This window comes from Nicotiana tabacum, chromosome 19 (assembly GCF_000715075.1).
Source record: "Nicotiana tabacum cultivar K326 chromosome 19, ASM71507v2, whole genome shotgun sequence".
NCBI classification, from domain to species: Eukaryota; Viridiplantae; Streptophyta; class Magnoliopsida; order Solanales; family Solanaceae; genus Nicotiana; species Nicotiana tabacum.
Window position 1 is genome coordinate 9,273,027 of NC_134098.1, and position 14,713 is coordinate 9,287,739.

At 33.2% G+C, this 14,713-nt stretch overlaps 2 protein-coding genes across 3 annotated transcripts; one reads left to right on the forward strand and one right to left on the reverse strand.

The window, feature by feature from the left end:
- The first annotated feature begins 3,590 nt into the window (after positions 1 to 3,590).
- LOC142173370 (uncharacterized) lies at positions 3,591 to 7,665 on the forward strand. Its single transcript, XM_075238951.1, has 2 exons — positions 3,591 to 4,775; positions 6,062 to 7,665. The coding sequence occupies exons 1-2, from the start codon at positions 4,158 to 4,160 to the stop codon at positions 6,458 to 6,460; spliced, it is 1,017 nt and encodes a 338-aa protein (XP_075095052.1). The 5' UTR covers positions 3,591 to 4,157; the 3' UTR covers positions 6,461 to 7,665.
- Positions 7,666 to 8,739: 1,074 nt separating this feature from the next.
- On the reverse strand, positions 8,740 to 14,457 carry LOC107828070 (calcium-dependent protein kinase 8-like). 2 transcript variants are annotated; one of them, XM_075239639.1, is made up of 10 exons: positions 14,210 to 14,402; positions 13,532 to 13,567; positions 12,702 to 13,220; positions 11,446 to 11,569; positions 11,207 to 11,350; positions 10,933 to 11,085; positions 10,712 to 10,827; positions 10,270 to 10,437; positions 9,413 to 9,643; positions 8,740 to 9,182 (listed from the first exon to the last, which is right to left on the reverse strand). In XM_075239639.1, the coding sequence occupies exons 3-10, from the start codon at positions 13,197 to 13,199 to the stop codon at positions 9,030 to 9,032; spliced, it is 1,587 nt and encodes a 528-aa protein (XP_075095740.1). In that variant the 5' UTR covers positions 13,200 to 13,220; positions 13,532 to 13,567; positions 14,210 to 14,402; the 3' UTR covers positions 8,740 to 9,029. The 2 variants fall into 2 exon arrangements, with proteins under 2 accessions (XP_075095740.1, XP_075095739.1); XM_075239638.1 differs by lacking the exon at positions 13,532 to 13,567 and having other exon boundaries at positions 14,210 to 14,457.
- Between the last annotated feature and the right edge of the window lie 256 nt (positions 14,458 to 14,713).

A 14,713-nucleotide genomic window follows, 5' to 3' on the forward strand; every position in this document is an offset into this window, starting at 1 on the left:
TTATACGATTTGCGTCAAGTTATACCGCGTACCCTTAGAACTACGTATAAATTCAACTCTATCCGTTTCTCGGGTAAATAGTTTGGCGTCCACCGTGGGGCTAAGGATAACAGTGGTTATTTGACACAAATCTGCGAAGCACACCATTTTACGGTTGTTGTTGAAAGTGTCTTTGATTTCGGATTAGCAACAACGAACTCTCAATTAATGGCCTTACCTATCGACAATGAAGCTGGCCTTCAAGGTGAGAACAACAACTTGACGCCCAGGGCCGAAAGGCCCCTTGTCGATGCCGTTGGGGTCTGAGTCGAAGTACCATTAGACGTTAATTCGCGTGCAACTATTGAGACATTAAGACACCATAACTAAGATACTGTACATATGCTCCATATTGAGAGATTATCATTTTGAGCTTTATACATTATTTTCATCTTGCTTACTCATAAATCATCCTCCCTTCAACCTTGTTTGTATTTTCATTCTTGATAATCAATATTCGATATTTTCGCTTATACGATTTGCATCAAGTTATACCGCGTACCCTTAGAACTACGTATAAATTCAACTTTATCCGTTTCTCGAGTAAACAAATACTATTCTGACATAATATGAGGCGGGGTGGACATCAGATTAGCAGGTATATAATTGTCGGGATGCCCTAAAACATTAGGAGTATAAAAAATCCAAATGAAAAAAAGGATAGCTAAAGCCACCCAAACTACTAGATCTTTTACATAAAAATGATAAGAAGCAATTTTCTAGAATAGAATCCAGAGCAGATAAGAAAAACAATCGAGAGACCCACACGGACAAGCTCTTGTATATGCTCCTTTTTTTTTCGCTTACTATAGACACACATAAAGTATTCAAGAATGTCCACACATTTTAATAATTTTTTACTAGTATAGTTTCTATTAAATAACGGGGTATTTAAAATGACCAAAGACTAAAATATCATGTCAACCCTTTAGCTTTCCCTCCACACCTCATCAATTTCTTAAAAAATTGCAAAAAAAAAAAAAACTGAGTTTGTAAATTCTGTTTTTTTGAAAATTTTCAAACAAACACGTCCACTGAAGTTGTAATGTACATACATATTAATAATCCAAACCACATGGACAACCTCTTGTTTCTGCTACTCTTTCTTCACTGTAAATACAGATAAATTATTCAAGAATGTCCCATATTTTAATATTTTACTAGGAAAGTTTCTATTAAATAACGGAGTATTTAAAAATGGCCAAAGACTAAAATATGATGTCAACCCCTTTATCTTTCCCTCCACACCTCATCAATCATCTCAATTAAATAGAATTAATTCTTTAATGCCCAATTTCCTTTTTTCCGTTCGTTTAATAAATACCCATACAAATTCCAGCTACATCCTATTAATTCAGGTATATTACAAGCATTATATTTCTATTTTTTAGGCCATCAGTATCGCGTCTTGAAAAATGTTCATGATATAAACAATTAAACATCTCCCCTCGTTTCTAACAAATATCGAAATTGTCTGCATTCATGCATATTAACTTGTACAATTGCCTAATTAGATCAATACATATCCAACTAAATAAATGAAAATGACATTACAAAAAGAAATTAAAAAATTGAAGCTCCAGTTTTTTAACCCCACACATTAAGAAGCAATAAATAATTAATGACAATGAGACCATGACGATGACAATGACAATGGCGATGATGATATAATCAACAATCATCATCCATGGGAAATTTTAGTATACTTTAATACTATTGCTTAACTGAACCGTGAAAAATTATACTTTTAACTTACGTTTTGTTTGACCAAAAAATATAATTTTCGGCTAAACTATTATATTTATGTAGTAGAGGGTTAAATCTACTTAATGATAATAACTCTAGATGCGAATCTTGAAAAAATGTGTAAAGTGGGACAGATCCAGTGAAGTGTTGACAATGATAAGCAATAAATATTCATAAAGTATGAGTAATAATGGAGGTATAACTAGTAATAAATAACAATAAATGTCATTTAAGTAAATATGAGTAATGATACACCCAATAAAGAATGAATTGGACGAATGTTCCTCCTGACAATGATGAATGACCAATAAATCCAAGATTTGTTCGAATTATTCTCGGATCTGGTGGAAAAGTATAGAATGATATGAATAAGAAACTTGATAAAAAAGTAGTCTTTGTATCTTTACTAGAGAGAGGGAATCTTTTTCCTAAGTGTGCTCTTATCACCATGAATATCACATGCCCTATTCCTTTTCTTTTTTCCTTATTTATATGAAACTTATCTCTAGCAAACTCTAATAGTATTAGTGCAGAGAATATTCACCTTAATATCCTATTTCAAAAACTAGTTGTTACTGTTCTGTCAACGGCGCTCGACCTCGGTCATTATTGACTGCTCGACCACGAATCTCGCTGCTCCCTGGCCGACCTCGACTGATTCTTTCCTTAATGCTATATTTTCCTAATTATTCTAGGGCGGATTTTGGCCTATACACATTTTTTTTCTTGAAAATTTCCAAACAGAAGAAAATTGTATGTTCTTAACAATGAAAAATCCGATAAGAGGTTTAAAATTTAATTTTATCAGAATAGAATGTGGGCAACACAAAAAAAAATTAGAACAAGAAAGGCAAGTGATTAATCAATTATATACTCGTCCTTACAGGTAAACCAATGTCCATATTAAAAAAAGAGATCTGTTTTAAAACTAAAAATGAGATATTCAAAGTCTTAATTCGAGCTAGGGGTAATTCGAGCTAGGGGTGTACATGGAACGGGTTGATTCGTTTTTTATCAAAATCAAACCAAACCAACTATATCGGTTTCGATTAGTTCGATTTTATCGTTTTTTTCGGTTTTTCGAATTTTTTATTACATGAATATTATTTCGATCTTACTTCATTAAAATTATAGATAAAATTTTTGATAAATGAATATATGTTTAGTAAATTTGAAAAAATTGACAAACATATGATCTATTAAAATATTCTTATGGGAGAATTCTTGTCGTAACACATGATAGTTATTTTCTTAGTCGTCTAACAATAATTTTTCGTTGATGTACGCTGTCAAGGTTAATCGAATTTAATAATTAAGTATAAAATCAATACGAAACCTAAAAAATGATATGTTCTATTTAATTTTAAAATTATCGAACTACCATTTGAAATTCGAAAAAGGTATAAGATTTAACAAATTTTGACATATGAAAATGAAAAAGAGAGTGACACATTTCAATAACACTTGATAAGAAAGTGATGATACAACTCATTATTTAACGTAAATAAATATGATGCACTTCATAGTTCTATTAAATATTACATTCCATGAGAGAATTCTAAATATTTCTAGATATTTTTTAATTTTTTTTTTATATAAAATCTTAAAAGTATATATAAAAGTTATATATTTATATCTCGGGTTGGTTCGGGTTTTTTTTACTCAAAACCAAACCAAATACAACCAAACCTAATCGAATTTTTAATCGATTTGATTTGACTTTTCGATTTAATTACCGGTTCGATTTTAACACACCGTTCGAGTTTCTCATAATGTAGACACACATAAATTGTTCAAGTAAGAAACGTTTCCCCTGACCTTATGCGACACCAAATAAGAAACAAAAAAGGTAAGACCCACATGCGCCTCTTTTTTCGCTTACTATAAAGTATAAACACATAAGAATGTGCCCCACATTTTAATATATTTTTACTAGGAAAGTTTCTATTAAAAAACGGAGTATTTAAAAAAGATCAAAGACTAAAATATGATGTCAACCCCATTAGCTTTCCCTCCACGCCTCATCAATCAATCTCTAAGCTTGTTATGGTCTAAAAGCTTGTTTGGCACACTTTTAGAATCAAAACAAACCTTTAAATAGCCTCATTTCATCCCATTGTACTTCGAAATTAGAACACCCAATATCTTCTCCACCCTATCAACTTCTTGATGCAAGTTCTTTATTTCCAAGATTTTTTCTAGTTTAGCCATTCGGTACTCGAGATTTATTGGCTTGACTAATCCGAATTTTTACTGAACAAGTCACTAAGGGGTAAAATACTTTTTACTGAAAAGTTCTCTATAACCAAGGCTAGAACCGAGACATCTTGTTAAGATTTTCAAGTGAACCATTATTTTCGGGATTTTCAACCATGATGAGTTCCACATGTGAGTTGATCATTATGGCTGCTTCCAATTCTCATATTATCTTTTGTTTCTGCAATTTTATCATAGCCATTCTCTTGCTTGGTGGATTCCAACCTAGTTCAGAAGATAATACCACCAATCTTGATCATTCTATGTCTAAGAGAAAAGAAGCACTAGGCACTCCTAAACCTAAAAGATTTCAAAAAGGTATGAATCTTGATTGTGAAATTAGAAAAATGGACAACACATCACAAGAAATACATACATTTTCGGTATCGAGTCATACATCGTCTAGAGAAGTACTCCGGAATATAAAACAAGACAACAAAAGTGAAGCATACGACGATGCTGCTCGATTTCATTATTACGGGTGTGCTAATATTAAACAATCTCATCGTCAAGCCACAATTTTTCAGAGTGAAAATGTGGAAGAGGCAAGTGCTAATGGTACAATTGATAGAACAATATGTTTGGAAATAACAAAAAAGGAAACCAATGTAAACAATTTTGAAAAGTGTGATGAAAAAGAAGAAGATGAGTTAAGGAAAAGGATTGAAGATTTCATTGAGAAGGTCAATAGGGGTTGGAGGGCAGAGAAGTTGGGAATATGTTATCAAAGTCAATGAACTGTATGCTTTTGTTAGTTTGTTGAGCATTAGCCAGTTTATAAAACAAGAAAATTGTACTAGAAATTTAAAAAAATATGTATGTAGTAGCTGTTACATAGCTGTGATATGATTGACAATTTTGTATAACGAATTTTTCATTATTTCTTTTCTTTATTTGTTTCTTTTTGAATCTTATGTCTCAAATTGTAGCCTATAATGGAAAAACAGAAGTTGACAAGAAAGCAATTATTATTAGAAAAATTGAAAAAATAAGTTCAAGGAAATAGCAATTTGGACTTTACAGTTCTAAACTTGGGATAATTTCAAGGAAATAGCAATGTTGGGTATAATTATTGTTGAAGGATTGAATTACTTTGGAGATTAGAGATCTAACTAACTTTAATCATAATATACCACACAAATAGGAATACATCTCAATGCTCATAGGTGACAGGCATATCTACTTTTTTCAACTCGAACTATATATTTAGCTAAATTACAATTATAGATCCGTCTCCTTACATTAACATAAATGACTTAATTCGGAAAAAAAAGCATGTCTTTATGCGGGAGTAGAGCTATGGCAACTTACGGGTTGGGTTGAACCCTGTAGGTTTGTCCTAAATCTTGTATTTGTGTTATGAAATCTATTAAATATTAGAAATTTTGAATTTAGAATCAATTATTAAAACTTGATGTTGTTATACAATTAGAACTCATAAGGTTCAAATCCTGCATTCGTCCCTTCCATTATGAGTAGTGGCGGAGGCACAATTTCTTGAAAGGTGGTTCAAAAAAGAAAAACTTAAAAATTTAATAGAGACTATATGACAAGTGGGAATTAACCAACAACCTCACAAATATTTTGAATTTTCTTGAACATTAAGCTATGCTTTTGGGCTGTATTAAGGAGATTTAAAATATAATATATAGAGGCAAAAAATAAATTTTGTCTTAAATGTACAGTGTAATTTTCCGGCGAAGGGATTCGAGCAAACCCCTCCGCCCCTAAATCCGCCCCTGATTATGAGGTCGGTAGTGATGAAATCAGAAGGTGTAACAGCAAATAATCAAGCACTCGAGAATCTCTAGTAGTTAGAGGGAGCAAAGCAAGACTTTAGTAAAATAATTAAAGACAACCCCATACTTTAATTGTAAAGGAAGTTTCTTAAAGTAATTGTTTATATGCACATGACTTAACTAATCCAATTAAAAGAAGTCAATAAACTTAGCTTGCACACCACACCACTCAAAAAGCTAAGTTGGCACACTGTTTAGAGTCATAGAAATGCTTTTAAAAGGGGCCTAATCTATCACCTATTATGAGTTATTCTGTTTGTGTTTTTGCAAATATGTTGAGTTCAACATTTGAGTTGCTCAATCAGACAAATTACAATTCTTTTGTTGCCTTCATTTTCTGCAATTTGATCATTGTCATCTTACTAGTTAATAGTTCAAAGCCGAGTTCAAAAATTAGTGACAACAAACTTGTTCCACTTTCTATAGCTTCTGAGAAAAATAATTGTTCTGTCTTGGACAAGAACAATGGTTTAGCAAATGCAGTTGAAGCAATGAACAATTGCAACGAAAATGAAACGATTGATCACGAGGAAGAAGATGAGCTAAAAAGAAAAGTTGAAGAATTCATTCAGAAGGTAAATAGATGTTGGAAAGCAGAAAAAATGAGTGCATATAAATAGTTTGCAAATTGCTTGGTCAGTTAGAGGATTGCAGAATTAGATGTGAATCCAGAGTTTAGAGTCCGTGAGTTCAGGATGAGTTTGAACATATTATATGTATATATTTTAAACTTATGTTTGAATATGTATGTATCGTTCGAACTAAAAGCAATGGATTCAGTTGAATCTATAAATCCGCCGCCTCTGAAAGTCTTTCTGAAACAAATGCCATCACAAGAAATGGAAGTCCATCCTTAGGTAATTGATTTGGTTTCAACTTCTGTTCATCCATTTTTGGAGGATTTGTAGCTTTTAGACCACAGGAAAGAGGCTTTGAAAACTTCTCCTTCATTTGCTTTTTTTTATGGAAATAATTTTAGAAAGAGATTACATGTAGTAATATTTTAGGTTACTTAATGTATGAAAAATCGTCTTTTATACTGTTAACATATAAAAGTTAAAACTCGATAAGTAATTCAACTACTCTGCCGGACAGGCGGAGCTATTTTATGTGCAGTATGTGGAGGTCAAATTTTTATGTATATATACTATATGTTGACTCCCTCTAATTTCTTCGTGTGCTTACTTATTTATATCTCGACACTCCTTAGTGAAATTCTTGGCCCCGCCACCGCTACCGGATGTAATGCTCTTTCTATTTATAAGTACAATAAATACCCATGAAGCATAATTTATCCATTTTTTTTAGTTGAACTACCTATTTTATTCTTAATGACAAGTTTTATAGCCACACAAATATTACTATAACATATTTCAGACCACAAATTTCAAAACTTAACATAATTGTTATGGTATATTTAAGACAATTTTTTTTTTTAAAAAAAGTTATAAATTGAAACACAAATGATGGCAGGAATATTGTGTTGGCAATTTCATTGGCCTATGTAGAAGTGGTTGGCGTTATTTCAAGTTTACAAGTCGTTCCGTCTGCCAACCAAGTTGGTAGAGTAGGTAGTTGCCAAAAGAAACCTAACAACAACAATAACAACCCAGTATAATCCCACTAGTGGGGTCTGAGAAGGTTAGTGTGTACGCAGACTTTACCCCTACCCTGGGGTAGAGAGGCTGTTTCCGATATACCATCGGCTCCCTCCCTCCAAGAACCCAGTGAAGGGTGCTTACCCACTAGAGCAACCCACTTTTATCAAAAAACCAAAAAAAAAAAAAATATTAAGAAATGACTAAAAATTTAGAGAATCACTAACACGTATCTGACTCAATAATGAAATAAAGAAGTAGAATAAATGGGAAGTTGTCTTGTAAACCTGCTATTCCTACAGTTAGGTTTTTTGTTTTTTTGCTTTTATATATTGTATTGATTTATTCCAAATATTTTATTTTAATTGGAATTTGGTTATTACCATCTATGAGGATCCCCTATAAGCATCCATGGCTGAATAGTAAAAGCACCTGACTTATGATTGATGAATTCATAGGTTCAATTCCTACCGGATACGCTAATAAGACCCTCCAATAAGTCTATTAGAATTGACACGTGAGTTGTTCGTGCAGTGTGTGAATAAGGATTCATCCCTCTAGGGTCGTCCGCTCATGTTTCTCCTTGATGACATACATGCGATTATGAAAAACTGTTCAGTGTTGGGTTTTGTGTATCTTCTCTATATGCAAACTCCTTAGATGTATACATGATTCCTATTGCATATCTTAGCTCCGAAATTATGTACATGCATTTTACGCATATCTTCTTTATATGCTGCTTTAGTTGATGAAATGATGCTCAGTACATATCTTCTCTATATGTCTCCCCGTATAACTTGACTTGTTTATTTGAGTGTTAAATAATTTTAAAATTAAATTCATTAAGTTTAAATCATGAATCCACCTAATAATATATTCCCTTGTGGAAGGAAAAAAGTAATACTCCTTTAGTCCCATTTGATTTCATTTTTCTTTGACAACACACTAATACATTCATTTATACAGTTTTCAAGCATTCAAATCCATTCAACTATCAAAATCCAAATTTTGATATGTTTTTTCCTCAACTAAAATTAAAAATTTAATTTACCTTAATATTTTACTTCATGAATATATTGTATAAATCAAATCGATACCTAAAACATTATGTACAATCAAATCTATTTTTCATACAAACAAAAGAGACGCAATTGACTGAGCCACGAGAAACCAGCAAAAAACTTAATAAAGTTCAGGCAAGAATAAATAAAAGGTCTAGAAATGTAAACCTTTTATTTATTAAAATTCAATAGTTTGTAATTTTGTAATTTTTCTATACTCTTACACTATTGAATAATGTCTAGAAGAAAAATACTTAATTTTTTTAATGATCTCTGATTCCATATATTTACAAGTAAATATAGCTATTTCATACATTTCAGATACCATAGAATAAACAGTCCTAAAGCTTGGCTAATAGTTACAATTTGATATGCCTAAAATGGAGTTTAGAGGGCAGAGGAAAAAAATTAAACATAACGAGAGGAAACAAGAATTTCATACTCGATAAAGAAAGAAAAAAGGGATATATCTATTAGTGAAAAATTTTCCTTTTTCCTCTAATATTTCTTTCTTTTGGATTTTCTTCATCCTAGGCTTTGTTTTCGAGTTGTAACGAGCCATCCCTCATCAATTTTAAGCTGAGGCTGTTAAAACGTTCGCGAGAATACTGTCGCGATGCTTTTCTCCAATCCGTACCAGCCTTCATCATCGCAGCAAATTCGTCGTAACTAATGCAACCATCCTGCATTTTGACAAAAAAGACACAGCTGAGCTCCCAAACTCCGCGACAAGCTAGTCCAAACAAGTCGGATATTTGCCGTATACTTCTAGGCATGTTGTTAGAAATGAAAAGTAAACTTTAAGCAAATTGACAAAGACAGTGAAAAACTTTTAACGACAATTTGATAGCAAACGAAAAACTTTTAAGGACAGTTTGATAGTAAGTGCACATAAACAGACACAAATACTGACCTTATCTGTGTCAACATCATGCATAATGGCATTGATGACTTCCTCACTATTGTTGTCGTCCTCATCGCTCAAGGCACTACGGAGCTCTTCGATTTCAATGTAACCACTCTGGTTTTTGTCGAAAAATGAAAATGCTTTGTGCAGGTGTTCGTCATTAGCCATCTTTCTAAGATGAACAGATACAGCAACGAATTCAGCATAATTTAAACTTCCATCTCCATCAACATCGGCCTGTAAAACCAACACAGAAGATAAAAACATAAGAAAACAAATATTTGAAATAAAATAAATGATAAAAAGAATAAGCATTCAGGATTCCAAGGCAAGCAAAATGTCAAGATCCTTTGGCTATAGATTTTTCTGCACTGAAATAGTCATCAGGTAGAAGTACAACATTACAGCTTACATTGACCAAGTATACTTCGCAATTAATCAAAATCCTGATAGCAGGGTCAAGGACACAAGTGTAATGTGGAGTTCTCTTCAACAACTACGACTCCATCCCAAACTTAGCCTTAATCCAACTAGTTGGTATTGCCTATATGGGTCTTTTACTTCGATTGAGTATTTTTCCTCACTTAAGTGAAACTGGATACTGAGAGATTGTATATCTACTCAAACGACAACCTGCCTTCTCTCATGGTATGCAACTGTGGATCGTTGCATTTGGAGGTCTACATAGGACATGGCCGTATCATCTTATACATCTGCCTTCTCTTCGAGGCAGAAAAGTTCAAAGAGAGCCCAACGGTGCAGCAGGCCATACTATTAGCAGCTAACTTTCAATCTTTTGTTACCCCTGGTAGAGCTATAAGAGAATCAAATAGAGCCAAGAAACCGGGCATGAGAATGCTTACAGCTTCCATGAGAATCTGAAGATCAGCATCAGAGCTCTGATGGCCAAGCTTCTGCAAACCATTTTTAAGTTCTCCAAGGTTTATCTGGCCCTTCTTTCCAGTATCCATCATTTCAAATGCGTCCCTCATTCCCGCCACTTCCTCTGCAGACAAAAACTCAGCTATAACCTGTGCATGAAACACAAGAAAGTAAACATATCACGGAAATAAAATAACAACGAAACTTGGTCAAAGGACTGGATCTTTTCTCCTCCTTTTTTATGATAAGAATTAAAATGACAAAAAATATTATAAAGTAATACAAGGCAAGTGCAATAAATAGTCTGACAATCTTCTCTCCTTATTTCGAGCATTAAGGATAAAGCATGTGAATTCATCTTTTATTGAACAGTGGAGAATCCGGAGCTTACAGATATGATTGCAAACTAAAGTGTATATTTACCGTTAGAGCTTTTTTCTTGAGCTTGTTCATCACTGAAAACTGCTTGAGCCTTGCTTTTACAGTCTCACCCAGTGAGACGTTTGGTGCTTTCTTTATATTTTGTAACCAGGGATGCTCTGCATCCACATGAGTCAATGCCGCCAGAAAAGACATTTAGAGAGAGAGAGACAGTAAAACGACAGATGAATGAAGTAAAGTATCTCAATGTTCCAAAACATTACCAAGAACTCGCTCAGCTGTGAGCCGTCGACTTGGATCTGGATCAAGCATTTTCTTTACAAGATCCTTTGCATTATCAGAAACTTTAGGCCATGGATCCCTCTTGAAATCAATCACAGAACGAATAATTGCTTGGGCTACTCCTTGTTCAGTCTCTAAAAATATTAAAAGGAACTTAGAAAAGTATCAAGAAAATGTTAACAAATTGCAAAGCTGAAAATATCTGCATCTAGGTTTTTTAATGATTATACAAATGAAGCAATAAAAGAAGCAGACCTGCCCAGAAGGGTGGAACGCCACAAAGAAGAATGTAGAGTATAACTCCAGCACTCCAGACGTCAACCTCTGGTCCATAATTACGCTTTAGAACCTCTGGAGCCATGTAATAAGGACTTCCCACTATCTCATTAAAGCGTTCCCCTGTTAAAGAAATAAAGATTATTCAAAATGTTTAATCTTTTTTTGAGCATGATAAAAAGGGCTCAAACTGACTGTTTCATTACTAATTCCATTACCAGGTTTAAAGAAAACCGACAACCCAAAGTCAATTGCTTTCAGTGGAGCTGTTTCTTTCTTGTTACCAAAAAGAAAGTTCTCGGGTTTGAGATCACGATGAATAACCCCATGCCTGTGACACATCTGCAATACCATTGGAATTTTATAAATTGATTATTTACATAATAAAACCAGAGAGTAAAACTTGACCATAGATGTAATATCAAAATCATTTCCACCCTTTAACAGGAAATTACAATTTCTGCTTTGCTCATTGAAAATCAATGCATTGAGCAATTCTTTACAAGACAGATTCATGATTTACATATGAAATGAGATTCCTACCAACATAAAGTATTTCATAATGTCATGCAGCGCAAACCAAATTAATAGTTGTTTCAGAAAAGGAGACTAACTAAAAAGGACCCAATTTAATGTCCTTTACCATGAAACGACCAGTAGTTACTTTAGTAAAGGGATAGCCTGGTGCACTAAGCTCCCGCGATGCGCAGGGTCCGGGGAAGGGCCGTACCACAAAGGTATATTGTACGCAGCCTTACCATGCATTTCTGCAAGCTCGAACACGTGACCTCCTCGTCACATAGCAGCAACTTTACCCGTTACGCGAAGGCTCCCCTTTCCGGTAGTTACTTCAGTAAACAACTTAAATTTAATATCAATTTGTCATCTCTCTAAGTTGTAGTTAATTAGTTGTTGTTGGTGACAATTTCACTCTAAGTTGAGTTTGGACACCAATTGTTAGAAATGAGGATTAAAGATCAAAATTTGAAGCAGAAAGCACTTGCTTTTTGGGAGCGGCGGCCACATTTACTTCAGTATAAAAAGGGCAGCCCGGTGCACAAGGCATCTCGCGTCACGCAGGGTCCGAGAAAGGGCCGCACCCCAAGGGGTGTGATGTAAACATCCTACCCTAATACAAGCATTAGTGGCTGCTTCCACGACTGGAACGCGTGACCTATAGGTCACACGGAGACAACTTTACTGTTGCTCCAAGTCTCCCCTTCAGTATACAAACTAAATTGATTTTCATTATCATTTCCCTAAACAATATAGCTTTCCTAAACTTTGTTTACAACAACCAAATTCTATGGTAGGCCGCTAGCTAATACTCCTTGAAAACAATAACTCTTCCACTTAAAATAGTTAGAACATAAGATAACCTCTTCTCGATATAATTCGGGTGTAAGGGAACTTCCATGATACATTAAAACCAAATGGCGTCTATTAGGAACTAAGAAGCTGATAAAAACTATACCTGAACGACTTCAACGACAGTCCTCAAAATTCCAGCAGCTGCCCTCTCGGTATAGTGACCTCTAGCTACGATACGGTCAAACAACTCACCACCCTCACACAGTTCCATCACAATGTGCACGGCATTATCATCCTCATATGTATCCTTCAAAGTCACAATATTAGGATGCTTAGGCAAATGCTTCATGATCTCAACCTCTCTCCTAACATCATCGATATCGACTGCAGTCCTTAGCTTCTTTTTGGATATCGATTTGCAGGCATACTTATCGCCTGTGTCCACATCAGTGCATAGGTAAGTAACCCCGAATTCTCCTCTTCCGAGCTCACGACCCAAATCATACTTGTCGTGTATGTTCTGCCCTGTTGGTTCTTTCAATACAACAAGCTTAACTCCACCCCCAGATTCCCCATAATCAATTGAAAAGGGGTTTGGTTTGTTCTTTTTGTTCTTCTTTTTTTCAGCAGATTTACCGGGTTTCACACAGCAATTACCCATGATGCTTTACAAGATCAACTCCTGAAAAATATCAAATAAAGAACAAAAAATTGATTCTTGAAATAACTACTGTTTTTACAAAGAATGCTTGAAATGAGTAGTAAATTAAAGATACTTCTGCCAATAAAAACAGCAAAAAATCAAAATTTTCAAAGATTTCAAGAATAAGAGATCTCCAAGAGTGGAAATTATTCCGGTTCTGAGAAAAGCTACTACTTTTCATTCCAGAAAATACAATTAAAATAATAGGAAAAATGGGTAATAAATGAAAAATTCCAGAAACTATGAAGTTTTAAGAACAACGAAATGCAGCAGAAAGGCCAAAACCTCACCTCAAAAATGTTGTTTTTTCCTCTACGGAGAAAATCCTGAAAATATTTTAAAGCTAAAAGGATTGATTCTTGAAATAAATATTTTTTGAATAAATGATTCTTGAAATAACTATTAATTGCATATGGTATTTGTTTCCCCCATAAAAACAATAAACAACAATCAAATCCAAACTATATAATCAAATGATTCAAGGATTTCAAGAAAATAAGAAGCATGGATTCAGGGGAAAAGATCTCCAAGAATCTTGGAAATTAATCGATGTATTAAAAATATTTTTTTAAAAAAGAGCTAAATACAGACGAAACCCAGAAAAATATGAAGCTTAAAGAACAGTTAAATGCAACAGAAATCAAATAAGGAAAAAAAAAAGAACCCCACCTAAAAAATGTTGAACTTTTTCCTCTGAATTATGGGTTTTTAATAAATTGATTAATTTCAAGAAACAATAAGAAACATCGATTCAGGGAAAAAAAAATCTCCAACAATTTTGGAAATTAATCAATCTATTAAAAATAATATTAAAAAAAAGCATTTTTTTTAAAAAAAAATAAAAAAATAAAATAAAATAATAAAAATAAAAATAAAAAAATAAATAAATATATATATATATATATATATATATATATATATAATAATAATAATAATAATAATAATAATAATAATAATAATAAACCCACCTGAAAAATGTTGATTTTTTTCCTCTGTATATTTGTGTTTGTGTATGATATTATAGGCCAAAAAAGAAAAGCTAAAATGTAAAAAAGAAGAACAAAAGGGGAAAAGATAGGAAGAAATCATGAAAAGAATCGGCCATGGGCAGAAGAGAGAGAGTCAAAAAGCTCTTTTGCAGAGGCTTTTCTCTCCTGCAATCCTCTCTCTCTCTCCTGGCTCTTCTTCTGTCTCTATTAGCCTTTTTTTCAAATTTCCATCTATAGTAATTTTCACTTTTCTTTTACATAAAATTAAATAGTAAATTTTTTATGTGACTCAAAAGTTAAATATCCTACAATTTTGACAAGAAAAAAACTGTAGTAGTTTGTATTTTGGTTTTTGAGGTGCTGTCTATAAAAATTTATGCTTATCTAATAAGAATAAAATTATCGGATACTCGCTACCTCTCACAACCATGAATTAGTAGTATATTTTTACTTTTCTGTCGCATAAAATAATTTTTTTGTGTC